This window comes from Ruditapes philippinarum, unplaced genomic scaffold (genome assembly GCF_026571515.1).
Source record: "Ruditapes philippinarum isolate M1 unplaced genomic scaffold, ASM2657151v2 ctg8074_1_1_1_1, whole genome shotgun sequence".
Lineage (NCBI taxonomy): Eukaryota > Metazoa > Mollusca > Bivalvia > Venerida > Veneridae > Ruditapes > Ruditapes philippinarum.
Window position 1 is genome coordinate 1 of NW_026859717.1, and position 19,017 is coordinate 19,017.

Sequence of the window (19,017 nt, forward strand, 5' to 3'; positions counted from 1 at the left end):
AACAAAGGTAAAGACCTCAAAGCAAGTCAAAGTGAAGATATTGGAAAGATTGTAGATGAAAGTGGTGAAAAGTTTACAAAAGACATTCCAAGTATGAAAGAGATACATAGACAGCAGGCAAAGCTAGTCGACCAGCTTTTGGTTAAGTCACCAACGGAAATCAAAAATGCTAAAGATACAATATCAGACTCTAAACCTTTGAAAGAAAACAAATTTTTAAATATCAAAAGTGACGTTGGTGCCACTGATAAAAGTATTCAGTCTACGATAGTGAAAGTTCTCACATCTGACATCAAAAGTGACGAACGTCCAAAACCGATATTTTCTGATACAATTGTAGATAGAGCAACCGCTAACGAAAGCGATACATTATATGTAGTCCCTGATACGTTTGGTGACTTTCTAGATATAGAGTCAGATGATTCATTCAGTATAGATGTAGGTGCAGTTGATGAAATGTCAGATAGTTACACACTAGCTGATGTCTTAGTTATAGAAGTAGATGTTGAAATCATTGACATAACAGAATCAGACGACGAAATTGTAGATTTCGAACCAATAGCTCTCCAAGATGATCAAGATGAAGCAATTGACATATTAACAGAATCAGATGACGATATTGTAGACTTCAAAGCAATAGCTCTCCAAGATCAAGAAGGAGTCGACATAACAGCAGCCAGGAATGACATTGATGATACATATATAACATACAACGATATTGTTGACGATGATGATAACCTGTTTGGTATCATGGACATCTATATAAAGAGTGATCTACACGTCGACTTACAGATCGTAAGTGCTTTGCTCAATAATGATTGATGTTTTGTCACTATACATGCATTTGAACGTTTTTCTAGCAACTGATTTGATACGCGAGCACAAAGAATCACGAATTTTAGTTTTAATTAATTAATAAATTCATTCATTCATTCAGTACGTTTTATTTCATTTCATTTCAATTCAATTCAATTCAATTCAATTCAATTCAATTTATTTATTTATTTAATTTTATTTTCAGATACCAACATCAGCCGAGCACTGTGATAAGAGGAAAGACTTTGGATATAAATTCTTTTCATTTTCAACATTCTTTAAATGATATAATAAAGATTAGAAAATGTGTTTAAACTTTTCGACTTCTTTTTTATGTAGCCATAGATGGTGTTGCGTTATTGCACAAGAGACTTAAATATGTTATCTATGTGCCTGCGTTAATTTATGTTCAACAGAATCATTATTTCAATTGCATGTGTGCTATTGATTAATTTCTATTAGATAGTAGTGCTGCAAATCAGCCTATTTCACTCGCCTATTTAGAGGGGTATCTAGTATATGTCAGTCAACAGCAAGTATCATTTACCAAAATGTTCGTATGGACCTGTAGTTTCTGGAATGAATATTCATTTGGCTTAAACCCGATGCGAAGTTGAAATATATCCAAGATGGCGTCAAAGATGGCCGCCAAATTCCTAAATATACTGAAGTAATACTGAAGTATTCATACCGGCTTATTTCTCTTTTCAGTTTTGCATATTTGTTGAAATTTTGCATTCAATTTCTTACATTAAGATAATTCATGCAACAAAAGATAACTTATAAGCTATTTCTTTACATATTTTTTCCATATTATCTATAATTCGGATATCAATGCATATTATGGCTAGTCTTGTTAATAAACATTTATCACTAAGCTTTATTAATAAAGTAACATTAATGCATTTGTTTTATACAGGTTTGAAAATGTATCTAAACATTACTTGAATGAGTGTATATGCCAAATCTGTATAAATATTCTGTAATGTTCCAAAAACGTATACGAAGTGGGTGGGGTAAAATGTACCAGATACAGGTGTAGCTTGTACTGACTGTTGTGTATTTTAGAAGATCACACCATATCTTGAATTGGTTTGACAGTACACGTCTTTTTTTGCCTTTCATGGATAATACCAAGCACCTGTTTCTAAATGTTGAAATGTTTATTTTTTGCTGAATTATCCGGAAAACGTTGAGCTATTTTGTTAACTTGGGGTTGGTCCCGTGCTGTGCTATAGCATTTGGTTTATGATTAATGGGAAACATTTTTTTTCTTACTAAAGATCACTATTTCTAAACTCGAGATATGTTTGGTCACTGTGGCTCACTGTTAAAGTCCTATAATTCTAGCATAAGTTTTAACAGAATTATATCCCTTTATAAACTAATCTGGGAAAGATTTGTTTCCACAAATGAGCAGAATTCCATATTCAACACTATAAAGAACTTAAATTAGTGATCCTCAAGGAACAAAAAATATCGTCATTAAAGCTTAAGTTAAATACGGGGCTGGATTTTACTTTTAAGGTTCATTTTAAAATTTAATTTTAAAACCATTTAAAGGATCATCATTACTAGCTGGAAATCACCGTGTCAGACTCTTATTACTAGCATACACCCATCATAGACAAAGCGAATTGTTTGGACAAGATCTATCTAAAATAGAATCCTTAAAGAATGCCCTAACATGGCAAAATTGAATTATTATGTTCAATGACCATAAAAAAGGCAGAGTATTGTCCATGTGCCCTTGCAATGACTAATTATATTCAACATATGAAATAGTAAAACCATTGAGGGAATTCACTAGTAACTTTACACATGCAATTGGGGTCATAATTGTAGGTCAATGGTAAAGACAATCTTACCTGATTTTTGCTAAATAAAACTACTTTGTGAAATCAGTGAAATAATGAATTATTTAATTATTGGCATTGAAATAATATAGTTATTTCAATGTTCTAGAATGTCATTCCACTTGCAGCTCTTGTTTTGAGACATGTAACAATTTATGATCAACTCTAACTTATAATTAGATGCATGCTATCACACTGCTAGAGTCTTGTTCATAGATCTACAGTCCTGATTTCAAAGGCATGTGAAGTTTCAAATAACTGCATTACATAATTTGATGTTGGGGAATTTGAACCACAGAATGTTAGGGATAGTTTAATGAAGATGAGTGCTATAGTAATGATATTTGAACGAGGGCATGTTATTTAATTATTGATTTGAAATTGCTTGAAAAATGATAAACTGTTAAAATTCTATACTATATGAGTTAGCTAATTCTAAAGATCAAATGAACACAATAAACACATTACAAACAGATGGAATGGACTGATAATTTTATAAACAAATCGCCATTCTTTCAAACCAGTGGCTTTTGAAATTAGGTGGTCCTTGCCACAATCAGGTGGTCTCGGACCAACGGACCACCGCTAATGTCGAGGCCCGATGATACAGAAATGCAATACAAGTTCAAAATAATATGGTTAAAATTATAGTTATTAGGATTCAAGGGGCTACACATAGAGTCATACTACACATCCCATGAATATGATAAAACTAGTGTAATAGAGTTATGCAAGACAATCGAAATTGTTAACAAACTCAAAGGAAACATTTCCCTAAATTAGCATGGAATTCTTGACAACAAAAGATTGTTTTTCCCAACAAGGATAAATGATATTCTAGCTTTATTTTTTACATTAAACAAAAAAGGAAGTCTTATCCTCGGTAATCACAAAAAAATACCATGATAATTTCAGACTCGTTTGGTGTCCTGCTGGGCTCCTTGTCAGTGAACCTGTGTTGCTGGGTCAGTCAGTCAGTCAGTTTAAGTTTATTTATACTCGGCGCCGGTATAACCATCTGTCCGAGAATATAGCATCCATGCCGGTCCACTAGGGTAGTCACATCGGGGACGTCTTTTTCAAGCTGAATCTTCCTGTTGCCTATTCTTCGTTCGTTGGTGGTAGAGGAGTACGACAATACTGGCCAGGCATCACGTTCCATACTGACGATAACAAAAACGGCTCTCATTAGCGCCAACCCTCCAGAGTTAGTCACGACAGGTCAACCAATCACCTCTGGTACTTAAGATGACTTGACCTTGACCTGCCGTGTGCCTTCTCCGCGACGTGCACGCCTCTGGAGGGATTTGGAGAAGGTTGCTGGGTCATGAAAGGTAGTGTTTATTGAATGCCGCTTTTCTCATATTTGATTGCGTTTGTATATTAGAGACAATGAAAATGTGCGACATCCATCAAAATAGTTTGAAATGGCCAATTAAAGTCAGTTTTTAGTCCAATTAATCATTTCAAACTGAGCAAACTGCTTGATGAAGACAAGAAACTGCATAGAAACAAATTTAAGCCCCTCTGTCCCCAAAAAGTCTTAAATATCAATGAGAGTATTAATGGGGTCCAAAAACAATTTAATCACTATACAGACTGACAAAGTTAACGGCCCTGACAATTAAGAATAGAGAGAAATAAAAGCCCTAAAGGAAGTCCAGAACGACAAAGTTGAAAACGTTGAAGGCGGTTTCATTGAGCATGTTCATGGACGATACTGATAAGTGCAAGCCACCGTCCACGCCCTCTCGCACCGGCTTAAGCAGTATTCAACAGTTAATATTAAATTATAAAATTTCGTATTCTGAAACATTCGCAGATGTGTTCACACGGCGGTTATCATGGCACTTTCAATGTGACATGTTGGTGTCATTCCATCAAAAGCGGCGTATGGTCCCCAATTAAAACAAGAGTCGTTCGATGCTCCCCAAATAGGTTTTGGATACAGAGGAGTAGTTTGTCCGTAAAATGTCTAGCAAATTCAGCATAAAGTTATTATGTTATGGCATACCTGCTGGGTTTAAGATATCAGCGGCATACCTACCGATATACGCCAATACGCATGGGCGTATAAAAAGAAAAAGTTTCGAAAAAAATAAAATTTCAAAAATGAAATCATTAATTTGATTCTAATTGATTCTATACGTATGCTTAGGCTGTTACCTTATTCGAATATGCGTTACTTTTTTATGCACAATCAAAACTTCAATTATGAAGAAAGGGAGTAAAAATATGATATAAATAATTTCTTTGGATTTTTTTTCAGCTTGAGTTAAGCGTTATATTGCTAATAAACCTCGTCAAAATCCAAATATATTACAATAATTTTTTTCAGAAGAATTAAATCAGTGAAAAGTAAATATTTATTTCATTTTTTACATCTAGATCTATATCTTGTTTGCAACTTGGCGTTTGCAACACAATGGAAGGGAGAGAGTAAGCTGTATGGAATGTCTTTTTATATTTTACCTTGTAACTATAAATCAGTATATTATTTTTAAGTTAGTAATATTCATTAAACTTATAGTAATTTCATGAACTATATCACTATAGAAAATTGTTTCTAATGTATTATTTAATTGAGTAAAGAAATTGTACACTTCTGACAACAATGATATGTATTCTTTATTATACGTAGTCTCATCTATTCATATTAAACATACAAATATACAACGAGAACAATGTATAACCATATAAGACACATCATGTTTTCGCCGACTTCAGATAACAAAATGGCGGGTCTGTTTATACCAACATGCTTTATGTGCGTGAGGCATTTAACTTCGTAATGAAATAACTTAAATATTTCGAATGGAAATTGAAAGACTAGAGTTGAGAACAAAACTTTTAAAAACAATATTTATTGTCTACAACATTGACATAATACGCATTAAAAATATTTTAAGGAAGCTAAATGATCGTGCGATACTACATTTTAGCTGTGAATACGATAACGTTTCGTTACACTAAATATTTAAGCTGTTGTGTTTGTATTAAAGTCATACAGATCATTTTAAAGCATATTTGCCTTGATTATATCTCACGTTCAGTTATAGTGAAACAAAAGAAAATAACAAAGAAAAAACTTAACTTGTTACAAAAGGAAATAAAACCCATCTTTTTTACAAGAGAGACACCTGGCTATGTTTTATTTTTCTAAAAGCAAATATTTTTTGAACTATTTAAAACAGTGTTCACGTTAGACTACTACATTCAATTTATGTACTATTTTCATAACTATAGATAAATACAATAGTAGTACAATTAACTTAAATATCCCTAAACCCTTAGTTATAGCACACAGCTATATTTGATATATAAGTCTCTGGCGATACTTCGGCTAAAAACCGGCACTCGGCGTACACTCATAATAAGCAGAGGTACGCCCCTGGATATGCAAGAAGACAGTATTAACAACGGGTAGTAACTCCAAACTCTTGAAACAAAACTGACGAATGCCTCCGAAAAGGTTTCGTAAGTATTGCAGAGGTATTGTGAAAAGTAAAGAGAATAGACCTTTTTACGACGCGGTCCGTTGCTATGAAAATGGATCGGAAGTAGTATTTTCCTGCGCTTGCGCAATCTGCGTAGGGCAAAAAGCGCATAGAATAATATAGAAACATAGACACTTCCGAGTTAGTTTCAGGTAAAAAGTAGAAAATTATATAAACTAGCTTTTAACAAAAATAAAAAAGATTCCTTTATATCTTTGTGACCAAGATTGCGATACAAAGGCATGGAAAAGGAAATTGTTTAAGAATTTCCCCTTACGGTCACGGACCTGACATTGTGATATTTTTTAAGAAAATGTGGAATTATATCTATTATTCAAATGGGAGTCAACTAAATAATTGTTGAAATAGTTCATAAAAAGATAAAAGAAATTTTATAACATATGAAATCAAGGTTAGTTATCATTCTGAAAAAAGTCAGAAAAGACACGGTGATAATGCATTTTAGTGTTCAGTTTACCTGATTTTATCCTTTATTTGACTAATTATGATGCATAGCAGATAATTTTCAAGTCACATAAATATATTTTAAATAGTTATTTTTTTTTTCAAAATCTTCAAGGAAAGTGAAATAACACACATTTTTTCCTGTTCCTCGTAACACCTGTTAATATTTTTAATGCAAGTCCACACTATCTGTCACTTCTCAAAATCAATAAACATTGGTGAGATCGGTATATATAAAAGTTACTTCAATTACGATTTTCATAATTGTACGTGATAAACTATGTCATGGTACTGAAACGTTCCGGTTGAAAAATATTATAGCTGGAAACAAACAACCGCGTCGCGTGTCAATCTGTTTGACACTTACCGCCTTGCCAATCCAAAAGGAAGTGTACAATACACATTGTGTAATATTATGTAATACAGCGGTAATAAAATTTAATCTTAAACACGCTACTGTTTAAATTTTAATAACAGATGAAAAAGTCGTCTAATGATACCTTAAACAGACGACTTTTGTGTGCGCCTTTTGACCATTGGATTATTAGTCCCGCATATTTATTATATCTGTTATAAATATCAATTAACGTTTTAAGTACTTACCGCTTTAAGTCATTTCAAAATTACTGTTTTCTGGTTGACATAACATGGAATCACGACTATTAAAGTCTTAAAGTATCATACACTGTTCTCAATTTTACTGCGCTTTTGTCCTAAGCAGAATGCGCATGCATGAAATGCAACATCGGTTACTATGAAAGAATCGTATTGTAAAAAGGTCTATAAGGGTATCTTATTGCTTAATATTATTCTTGTGAAAATAACACTAGAGACTAGAGCCTATAGGTAGGGACACCGGCCTTGTACGCGGCATGTCGTCTAGATGTGGTGTAGCGATTTCTGTACACTAGTATGTATTTACTGCGTCGTTCCCTTCTACATGTTCTATACACATACATATTCAAACCAACTTAAAATACCCATGTCTCAAACTTTCTTTTATCGAACGTTTGTCCATGAGGTTTCACAGAAGCAGCAAGATATTTTTAGCACCGGATATCAAAGATGCATCGGTACTAGTAAATATAATACTGCTCTGATCTGCCCCACGGACGAAACCAAACTGACTCTTTTTTTTTTTTTTTTTTTTGGATGCGTTTATTTAAGGTCGCCGCCGGAAAGCCCATATGGGCGACCGTACACTCAAGTCAGGCCATCCTAGAGCGTCCCGCCGAGATTTTTCGTCGATTTTTTTCCCCAGCTTTATTGGTGGAGGAATACCCCAGGTACCCCTCCGGACATTTTTTCAGGCACGAGCGGGCACCTGGGTAGAACCACCGACCTTCCGTAAGCCAGCTGGATGGCTTTCTCACATGAAAAATTTCGACCCGAGTGAGGATCGAACCTACAGCGGTGAGGGACCTGTGATCTCAAGACAGCGACCGTAACCACTCGGCCACGGAGGCCCCACACTGACTGATAGCGAACAGCATGGATCCTGATCAGACTGCGCGGACACGCAGGCTGGTCTGGATCCATGCTGGTCGCAAATCCATTATGTTGGTTTTGTCGTGACACGGCTCAAATAAATAAATGAATAAATAAATATATTATTATAACCTGACATGTTCCCAAAACCAAGGATAGCACAAAAAAGAGCAAGCTCTTATTTCCATTGTCGTCCTTAGCATTTGGTGGCATGACAAAGAGAGGTATTTCATAAAAGAAAAGAAAAATCACTTATTATAAGAAAAATCACATTAATGAAGGATATCATTTAAAATTATCACAATTTAAAATGTAATGTAATGTAATGTAATTCATAAAAAATTCAGTATCACATTAAGAAATAATCATGTGCATATTAAGAAAATAATACATTAAAAAATTATCACAGTTTACAGGATAATTGCGATTTATTATCACAGGGACAATGGTGTATTAATAGTAACTAAAATATGAACATACAGTTATGAGTATGTAAGGAAAGAACATGCCATAGATTACACTATTCAAAAAAAGAGAAAGTTTTTAAAGTCTTAATAAAAAATTTAAAACAAAATTCAAAAAATGAAACAGTAAACCTGAGCCGAAAAATAATTCAATAAAAAAAATGAAAACATATAAAATTTTCTTGCAAGAAATTTCAAGAAAAACACTTACATGCTACTTAAGAAGTGACTTTTGATGGCTACCTTAAAACGATGAAATTTGTTAATTTCAGTTATACAAGTTGGAAGACTGTTTCAGAGTTTAGCACCAATAAAACTAAGAGACTTTGATCCTTCGGAAGACAATATCCTCCTTTTTTTACTAGTATGGTGCAATAAGAATGCATATATTCCTGAGAAACAAAACAATCACTTAAGTACTCTCGGGCCATTTGGTTTTTAACCTTAAAAACATGACATAACATAATTTGTTCAACTCTCTTACAAACTGGTTACCAATTAAGGGGTTTAAATTCGAAATAACCAATATGAACTCTGGAATCAAGGTTAAGAACAAATCTCATCGTTTTATTTTGTGTTGTCTGTAATTTATTTTTCAAGACCTGAGTTAAACCACTATGCCAGACACAGCAGGCATAATCAAAGTGGCACTGAATTAAGGAATTGATAAGCAGTTTTTTGGTATGCTGTGTAAGGAAATCTTTCTTACGGTTAAGGAACTTTAACCTGGCGTTAGCCTTCTGAATAACTGAGTCTGTCATGGACCAAAGGACAGGTACTGATCAATAGTTACCCCAAGGTATTTGATGGATGTGGACGCTTCTATTGCAGTACCGTTACAATTTATATTTAATTTGGAATGTGACCTGAGTTTTTGTTTAGACCCAAACACAATTTACAAAAACAAATCCATCAAATCATTCTTATGTATACACATAAACAACAATGCACTTTTTTGAGAATGTAAGAAGCGTCCAAATTTACCCGTTCGAAGTCAATATGCCGCTGTTGCAGGCAAATATGTATTTTCGGGGCGGTCGATGATGACAGAAACACTCTGAAGGTTGCAAACATTGTGACAGAAAACCAAAATCACTCAAAAATTGATTTTTTTTCATTCTTTCGTACCTTTATCCACTATTTAAACTTTTAATATCATTTATAGTATTTTATTTTTCTAATGACACAAAAGATATTAATGCGGTAGGCGCATCGGCAGACACGCATTTACAGGACAAAGCAAGATTTACTACGGCCAGATAGCTCAATGAATATAGCAAATTATAAAATTTTATTTTATAAAATTTAATTAGCGTTATCTGTTGTTGTTTTCCCCCACTCACTGTTGAGTTAATAGACATAGGGTTATTCTTTATACTTTCATGTATTGTAAAATCGCAATAAATGAATGAAGTTAGTTTCATTTGAAATTTTTATTCGATGCACTTATGGCATTGATACTAATTCCATAATGAGAAAAGATTACAAATGAAAATTTAAAAGCTAATACTACAGTAACATTGGCACAGCTGTCTGAAAAATTTATTATGGCGACCATCTTGAATTTTGGCAGCGATATTGGATTCGCACAACCTGGATCACAGGCTTAAAATATTATATCAACCAACAACTGTCCAAAGTTTCATGCTTTCCACAAGAGGTGCACAATTTGTCCTATTTTATGCACGGATTTGTTAGACTAGCATATACGGTGGCACAAAGGTGACATGTGTGTGTTTTTATTTATCTCGTGGCCACGAGATACTATGTCGTGGCCACGAGTTACTAAGTCGTGTCCACGAGATAGCTAAGTCGCCACGAGATACTATGTCGTGGTCACGAGTTACTAAGTCGTGGTCACGAGATACTAAGTCGTGGCCACGAGTTACTAAGTCGTGGCCACGAAATAGCTAAGTCGTGGCCACGAGATACTATGTCGTGGCCACGAGTTACTAAGTCGTGGCCACGAGTTACTAAGTCGTGGCCACGAGGTAGATATGTCGTGGCCACGAGATACTATGTCGTGGCCACGAGTTACTAAGTCGTGGCCACGAGATAGTATGTCGTGGCCACGAGATAGTATGTCGTGGCCACGAGTTACTATTACCAATCAGATTACATCATTTATATGAATTTCCCTAATTAACAAGACATGTGCTATAGTACATGGATTCCCCTACTTCACCAGCCTGTAAAAGTACCATTTATACAACTTATTGACTGGTCAATAATTTTACATTGAGCCTCACTGTGACCCTGGTTTTTTGACCCAATCACCTCGAAATTATTAGATGTTATCTACTGATCAGGTGCAATGATCTGTCTGGGTAATATAAACCATGGCTTATCCCTTCTAAATTATTCATCAGACAAGGACTATACCTTATAGGCTATCTACTGTCCATGGGCAATGTCCCTTCCAAATAAAACAAGAAAAGCATTGATGCAAAGCATCAAAGGGCGTCCAAGCAAGAAATGCAGCAGGTGAAGATGAACTAGTAGATATATGATGACGAGATATTCTTATAAACTTTTCAATGGTTAATTGGCTTTTACCAGAATCGTATTTCACTTATGAATGAACGGACGAAATTAAGACATTGTTCATTATCAACTTTAATTGGTATGCTAGAGATTAGAATATTACTTGTTATTTCTTTATGATCGTGGTTTTTTTAATAGCAACGGATATACATGTATACAATCATTTATAATCCATATGTGTAACGCATGATCAACACCACACTTCTGTTATTGTCCCTTATTATGTTATCGCTATTAGCGAAGACCCCCTCTTAATCAATTGAATAATTCATAAAATCTAATTTGTAACTTTGAATAATTCCTCGGCATCTTTACTAAACACGAATATCAAATTAAATAAAATGTTTCAAAGTTGATAGTGTCATATTAATACCATAAAAATGTACCTTTTTTCTCAATTATTGTACATATTTATTGTTTTTATCTCATATAGATAAAATAAAACATGCTATTGTTCTTGTTGGGTTTCTTTTCGAATTGTATGTTTATGTATAATAATAATCAATAAATTTGAGTGTTGATCTGTGTTTATTAATTATTGTAACCAAACTAAGTGACAAACATTCATTTTGAAAAAAAAAGCTTATTTATCTGTAAAATATTTGTTCTGTTCTGTAACGATATCAAACATCTACTCCAAAACCGGGAGAGACCGGACGATAAACGTGTGGTACTATTCGCCGGACACTAGTAAATCCCGGTCAAAATAGACCAGGAGAGACCGGGAATTACCAATTGGAGTACATCCCTCTATAAATAGATTTTCGGAACATTTAGGTCATCAACACATCATTCGGATACATGTACAACAATAACATACCATAATAACCCAATGTGTACTACAAAATACCCCGAAGAGCGCGATTTATTGATGGAAAAGGTTATTTCATTTAAAAATGTTTGTTGAGAAATTCTCCAGTTCGCTATTCATTGTACATATCGCGACATTTCATTTTTAATTAATAATCAAGCACCCTTATACGAATCGGAATGATCGGCTTTTATTATGACCGACTAAATGGCTCGAGAAGTTGCTGTCGCCCTTTCACAAAATCTGATTTCATTCCATAAGAGGCGCCGCGCTTCGTCGCGGACGCCAATAAACCAGGACTTATTCCTTCTCGTTTATCGTATGAACAAGGTTAACAGGCCGTAGTACGTACAAACTGACCAATTCGATCACAAAATTGTTCCAACAAAGAGCTATAGTCAAAATTAATGTCTGATGGGCCTTGGCAGGTGACTTTCTAATGTGATTCAAAAGACAATTTCAAAGTGAATATCTTCAGTATTTTCAAAGATTAATGTTGCAGGTAAAAACGGGTTTTAAGTTTAAAAAATTCATAATATATATAGTGTATTCTGATTGGTTAATTATCTCGTGGTCACGAATTAGCTATCTCGTGGCCACGTCTTAATAACTCGTGGCCACGACAAAGTTTCTCGTGGCCACGACTTAGCTATCTCGTGGCCACGACTTAGTAACTCGTGGCCACGACATAGAATCTCGTGGCCACGACTTAGCTATCTCGTGGCCACGACTTAGTAACTCGTGGCCACGACTTAGCTATATCATGGCTACGACTAAGTAACTCGTGGCCACGACATAGTATCTCGTGGCCACGACTTAGCTATCTCGTGGCCAGGACTTAGTAACTCGTGGCCACTACATAGTATCTCGTGGCCACGACTTAGCTATCTCGTGGCCACGACTTAGTAGCTCGTGGCCACGACATAGTATCTCGTGGCCACGAGATAAATAAAAACGCACACATGCCACCCTTGTGCCACCGTAAGCATAGGTAGAGTAGAAATTGTTTCATTTTCTGTTTTCTTTTTCCTTTTTCTCTTCAATAGGTGTGGATAGCTATCACTATTGCAGCGTTTTTGTCCTGTGCTTTCTGTTGGTCTATGGCTTTATAATAATTTACAATGTTTAATACATCAAACCTGTATAAAACTTTTTTGCGTCACTCAGTGAGGTAATAGGATGGCATTTTCACTTCCTTCTTGTATACAAATATATAATTTCTCTTCCTTCTTGTATAATAATATATAATTTCACTTCCTTTTTATATTTTAATACATAATTTCACTTCCTGCTTGTATTATTATACTTTCAATTAAACCATTTGGATATTTTATTTCAAAGATGTAGTTGCCAAACTTGAAATAATTAAGTCTTTGAAAAAGCCATAGAGCTTGCCTGTAAATTGTCATGTTGAAAAAAAGAAACATTTAACAAACATTTTTAGATTCATGCTAATTTTCAAGAAAATTTTAAAATGTATTAAAAAGTAAAATATTGCGAAGTGAACAAAGTAAATAATGTTTAAAATTGAAAACGACACTTACAGACCATAAAATTAACCAAAAGAGGTAAAAATATGCAAAATTTGCCCGTACTGCGTTAGTAACGCATTAGAAAGATAGTGTAAATTACTGCAATTGGTCATAAATGGCACATTACATGAAAATTATCCCATTTATCTTGAATCTTTTAACTTTTCTTAATATCTTAGTCATTTTTGTCAAGTATGATTTTCTTTAAATATTTTGGCTCATCTGGAGGCACGCAGCTTTTAACTTTGAATTAGTTTAGAATAAAACGGCGAAAGCTTGCTATTACAAGGACCCAGGTTAATATTTTCACCCAACGTGTGAAATGTATCTCACATCTTTAAAGCTGTACGCCACGAAATGAGCCAAAACATTTAAAGAAAATCAAACTTGAGAAAAATGTACTAGAATATCTAAAACTTTAAGATAATTTAATTCAAGTACATGTAAATGAAATATTTTACATTTTTGGTGCGATTTATGACTTTTTTCAGTATTTTCCGCCATATTTCTTTTGTGTGACCAACCCAGTTAAGGTTAATTTAGCAAAGTTTGACACTTTCTGATGGATTGTTAGTGATGATTGCAATGTGTAAATTATTTTCTTTGTTCACTTCACAACATATTAAACAAGAGCACCGCTAGGCGGAGCATTATATGCCCGAAAGTGTTTTTTTCTTTACTTAGGATGAAGCATTTGTAAGATATTACATAAATTCAACAAAGTATTACCTCCTTCAAATAGCAATCCTCCTATAAAGTTTGAATATTGTGGGCCAAATGGAACTTCAGTTATGCCCCTGGAAACTGTTTTTAGTTTTGAGGTAATAGCTTCCTTGAAATTTGACCGTGTGACCCCAAAATCAATAGGGGTGTTCTACCCAGTATGGACAATCATCCTATGAAGTTTCAAAACTATGGGCCAAATAGAAATTAAGTTATGTTCTTGAAACTGTTTTCAGTTTTAAAGTAATAGTGACCTTGACCTTGACATTGTGACCCCAAAATCAATAGGGGTATGCTACCCAATATGGACAATCATCCTATGAAGTTTGAATATTGTGGGACAAATCGATCTTAAGTTATACCCTGGAAACTGTGTTCAGTTTTAAAGTAATAGCGACCTTGACCTTTGACCTTGTGACCCCAAAATCAATAGGGGTCTTCTACCCAATATGGACAATTATCCTATGATGTTTGAACACTGTCGGCCAAATGGAACTTAAGTTATGCTCCGGAAACTGTTTTCAGTTTTAAGGTCATAGTGACCTTGACCTTTGACCTTGTGACCCCAAAATCAATAGAGGTCTTCTACCCAATATGGACAATCATCCTATGAAGTTTGAATGTTGTGGGCCAAATGGAACTTAAGTTATGCTCCGGAAACCAAATTGCTAACGGACGGACGGACAGACGGACGGACGGACGGACGGATAGACAGACAGACGGACGGACGGACGCCAGGGGGTATAACATAATATGCCCGAAATTCTTTCGGGCATATAAAAAAAATGAAAATTAGAATGAATCTGGAGGCATGATGCTTTAAGTTTTGCAACGACAATATTTCAAGTGCCATTAACTGAAAACCTTATTTGATAAAGAGTTGGCCAATATTGATTTTTGGCTTGCAGCCACGGCTGCAAGCCATTTCATATGGAAATCTTGTTCCGGTTAGGTGGTTTCCTGCTTACATCTGTTGGTGCATGATTGAACGGGTAACCAGCTGCAATCGTGCCAATCGCAACCTTTCGGCCTTTTCCGTCACTCTTCGGATTAATGATAATAGCCGATGTAGTTCCGATTGCAATCGTGACAATTCGGGCGATTCCGTCATACTGCGGAATCAGACGAAGTAATATAACGGAAATCTAAGCTATTTTAGTTACTTCGGTAATCCCAGTTTGTTTATATAAATAGGATTTCTATTTTTACTTGATTACCGTAATAAATTATAAACGAAATTGTTCCGTTTCAATTGTTTTTCAAGACGCAAAAGTTAGTTTCTTTTATAATTGTTTTTTGTCTGTATTAGTTTTATACAATAGAGAATGGTAGTAGTATTCCGTCTTCAAAGGGTGGTCCTGCTTACCAAAATCACGCATGATCGAGTTATATTTAGATCTACTGAACTGGTGAGGTAATCTAAAAATAGCCCATGCATATCATTAACCTTGCCACATAGCGCATCGTCTATTTGTGATCGTGTAACATAGTTGATACATGTATGCTTATTAATTGGTACCACGTAACGAAGTATTTTAGTGCATTTACTTGTCTATAAAGCAAAGGAATGATTTCGCTGCGAAAAAGGGGAAATGAAATGTGCACACTTGTTTTCCTTCAGTATCACGTTAGTATTTTTACGATTGATCATTTTCTTTATTAGTTTTATACAATAGAGATAAGAGAACTAAATAAACCCTTTATGATATACAAATACCGTAATTCAAAAAAAAAATAAATGTGATAATAAATTGAAACCAAAAAAAAATTTTTTTTTAAAGTGTTGGGATGAAGGCACAACTGTGCAAGCCTTTCCTTTTAAAAGGAAACTTTATTTTAAGTTCAACTGTTTTTTGAGTCATTAATTTGAATGCTATTGAACATACCTTCATACATTGTATACTAAATAATGTATATTATATAAAAGACCTATTCATATTTACTGTTTACACACTTAATCAATGGTCATTACCCTGTGACTTTAGTATATAATGATTTACAATATTAAAGTCTTTTCCTGGGGTACTACCAAATTTTAAACGGCAAAATTGAAAACTAAAAGCTCGGACGGGGCTTCACTATGCCGGCTAACCACGGCGATCCGGTATTAAGTAGGGAACAATAGAAAACAACCTTAAACTCCTAATTTTAACCGAAGCTTGGCTTCCATTTATTTATATGATTCACCTGTATAAGCTACACTCCAAAATTTATTTGGCCAATCACATTTATCTTACATAGCGACTAAAAACCTCCGATTTTGACACATTATTAAAAAGCAACAAGTATTGCTTTAAGCGCAAAGATATGATAATGATTAAAAAAAATGTTAGCTTTCATGATTTCTTTAAAAAAATTTATAGTTACACTTACATTTGAAGGAGTCAGCAGATTGTACATAGGTGTAACATGATTACATACAAGTCAAGCTGGAATTTGGGCTCAGACCCCTGAATTTTAGCAGATTTTGATGAAAAAAGGTTTTTTTTAGACGAAAACTTTTGAAGGAGTCAACAGATGGTAATATTTTTTGGTACACATATGTTACATTATAAAGAATGCAGGTCATGTTCAAATTTAGGTTCAGACTTCTAAATCTTTATGTTATGTCCCTTTTAAGCTTCAGATTTTCGGGAAAAAATGTTTGCAGATGATAACTGCTGGAGTTATAAATGGATTATTATATTTTTTACATTAAATACAGGTCAAATTCGAATTTAGGTTCAGACCACTAAATTTTACATAGTTATGTCCCCTTTTCATATTCAATTTTGCACAAAATAAAGTTTTTAGATGATATTTCATAAAGGAGTCAATTCATTGCAATTATTTTTGGTAGTTTGATGAAACAATATGAAATACAGTTCAATATTAAATTTTGATTAACGCCACTAAATTTTAACATAGTTATGGCCAATTTCATCATCAATTATGCAAAAGAGCAAAAGAAAATATGTTGCTTCCACTTAATAACTATTATTTTAGGTAAACAGGTGTAACATATTTAAATACAGGTGGAATATTAATTTGGGTTCAGACTAACATTTTAGAATTTTACAAACATACAAATATACATATTTATACTGTGCTCATCTTAGTATATATGCATTTCTTTGAAAACAATACTACATATTATAATAAACATAACGTTGATTTACTTTCTGAACTATACTATATCATGAACACACATGCCAGGGGCGTACCTCGGCTTATTTTGAGTATACGCCTATTACATCCCCTTAGGCCAAAGTGTTCTATTTGCATGAAGTCTGACGTGAAGACGTGCTGTTATTAAATAATTTAAAAAAAAAGTTATTTACCATTAGGAAAACTAAGTATAGCCAGATACCTCTATTGTAATCAAGATGGTTAACTTTTTTTTTCTTTTTTTCTTTTTCAATAAACCTAGACGTCGAAAACCACGGTACACATTCCGAATATACTGCATTTAATACATGTATACTTTAAAACGCCTGGGTTACCGAGGATGACATGAGATATAATCAAGGGGAAATATTGCTTTAAAACGTATTTACCATTAGAAAAACAAAACAAAGCCAGATATCTCTATTCCAATCAAGAAGTTTAAAACAACATGTTTTGTTCATTTTTTCTTTATTTCAACATACCTAAACATGAGATATAATCAAGGAACAAGGAAAATGTCGCTTTTAAAACGATCTGTATGACCATAAAACGAACACAACAGATTAACTGTATAAGTGTATAACTGTATAAGTGTAACAATAATCTATAGCATCAAAACCACACCTTAAAAACACCTTAAAATTTATTAATACGCGATCACATAGGTTCATAAAAAAATCAATAGTTTTAGAAGTGCATTATGTTAATTTTAAAGAATAATTGTTTTTGACAAGTTTTCCTCAATTTTAATCTTTAAGATTAATCCGATATATTTTAGTTATATTATTACGCAATTAAAATTAATGGCTTACTAGTTTGGCAGAAATTCAAGTCAAAATCTAAAAAAAAAAAGAAAAATAACATATAAGATTTTGTATCGCATACAAATATTTACAAATGAAAATTACGGTTTATTTAAAGCAAGAGTGGAAACAAATTTTAGTTTTGTAAAAATGAGAAAAAGGAAGAAAGAACATTCTCTCACATGGCTTTATTTTGTTTTTATAGTAATTTTAACTCTGTTCTATATGTATATATAGATGAGACTATTATAAAATACATAAAAGATGTCATTGTTTGCAGAAATATGCAACTCATGTGTATAGTCAATGAAATATGTTTAAATAGCTTTGAATAGTTATATGTCTTGAAAATCTACTATTTTTACGGACATTTGATTAAAAATATTAATTACAATAAAGTTGAATTCGGTTTGTGATAATAGTTGTTGGCAATTGTTTGCTGCTAAGATCAGATTTTGTAGGACCCAAAATATTCTACACAATTTCAAATGAAGATGAAATGAATGTGACAGACTAATACATTGACAAACAACTACAGGATAAAATATGAAAAGGCTGACACGTATTCCTTTGTACTACAAAAGATCCAAAAAATATAAAGTTCAGTAAGGTTTATAAGCATAAAAACATTATTTTTTTTAAGTTTTTAAAATTATTATTCTTAATAAAATCCACATAGGGTGGTATAAATTGAATTTTTATAGTAATTCAATCTACTTAAAAATTGATTATTTGTATTACAAATAAACACAATAGAAAATTTCTCGCTAAAATTTCTTCCCGTGTTCTTTTCCCTTAACATGAATGTGCTTCACTCAACTTTGATTGTATGCAACTATAGATCGATCTACATAAAAAAATTTCACGCACG

General features: G+C 33.5%; 1 protein-coding gene across 1 annotated transcript; it reads left to right on the forward strand.

Annotated features, from left to right (window-relative positions):
- Window positions 1–7: 7 nt before the first annotated feature.
- Window positions 8–1,125, forward strand: LOC132757614 (uncharacterized). Its single transcript, XM_060748936.1, has 2 exons — window positions 8–795; window positions 1,022–1,125. Exons 1-2 carry the CDS (start codon window positions 94–96, stop codon window positions 1,100–1,102), a joined length of 783 nt encoding a protein of 260 aa, XP_060604919.1. The 5' UTR covers window positions 8–93; the 3' UTR covers window positions 1,103–1,125.
- The last annotated feature ends 17,892 nt before the right edge of the window (window positions 1,126–19,017 follow it).

Coding starts and splice junctions, on each gene's coding strand:
- LOC132757614 (XM_060748936.1), top strand. CDS start 94: ATGAAAGAGATACATAGACAGCAGGCAAAGCTAGTCGACCAGCTTTTG. Junction 796..1,021: donor TACACGTCGACTTACAGATC/GTAAGTGCTTTG, acceptor TTTTATTTTCAG/ATACCAACATCAGCCGAGCA.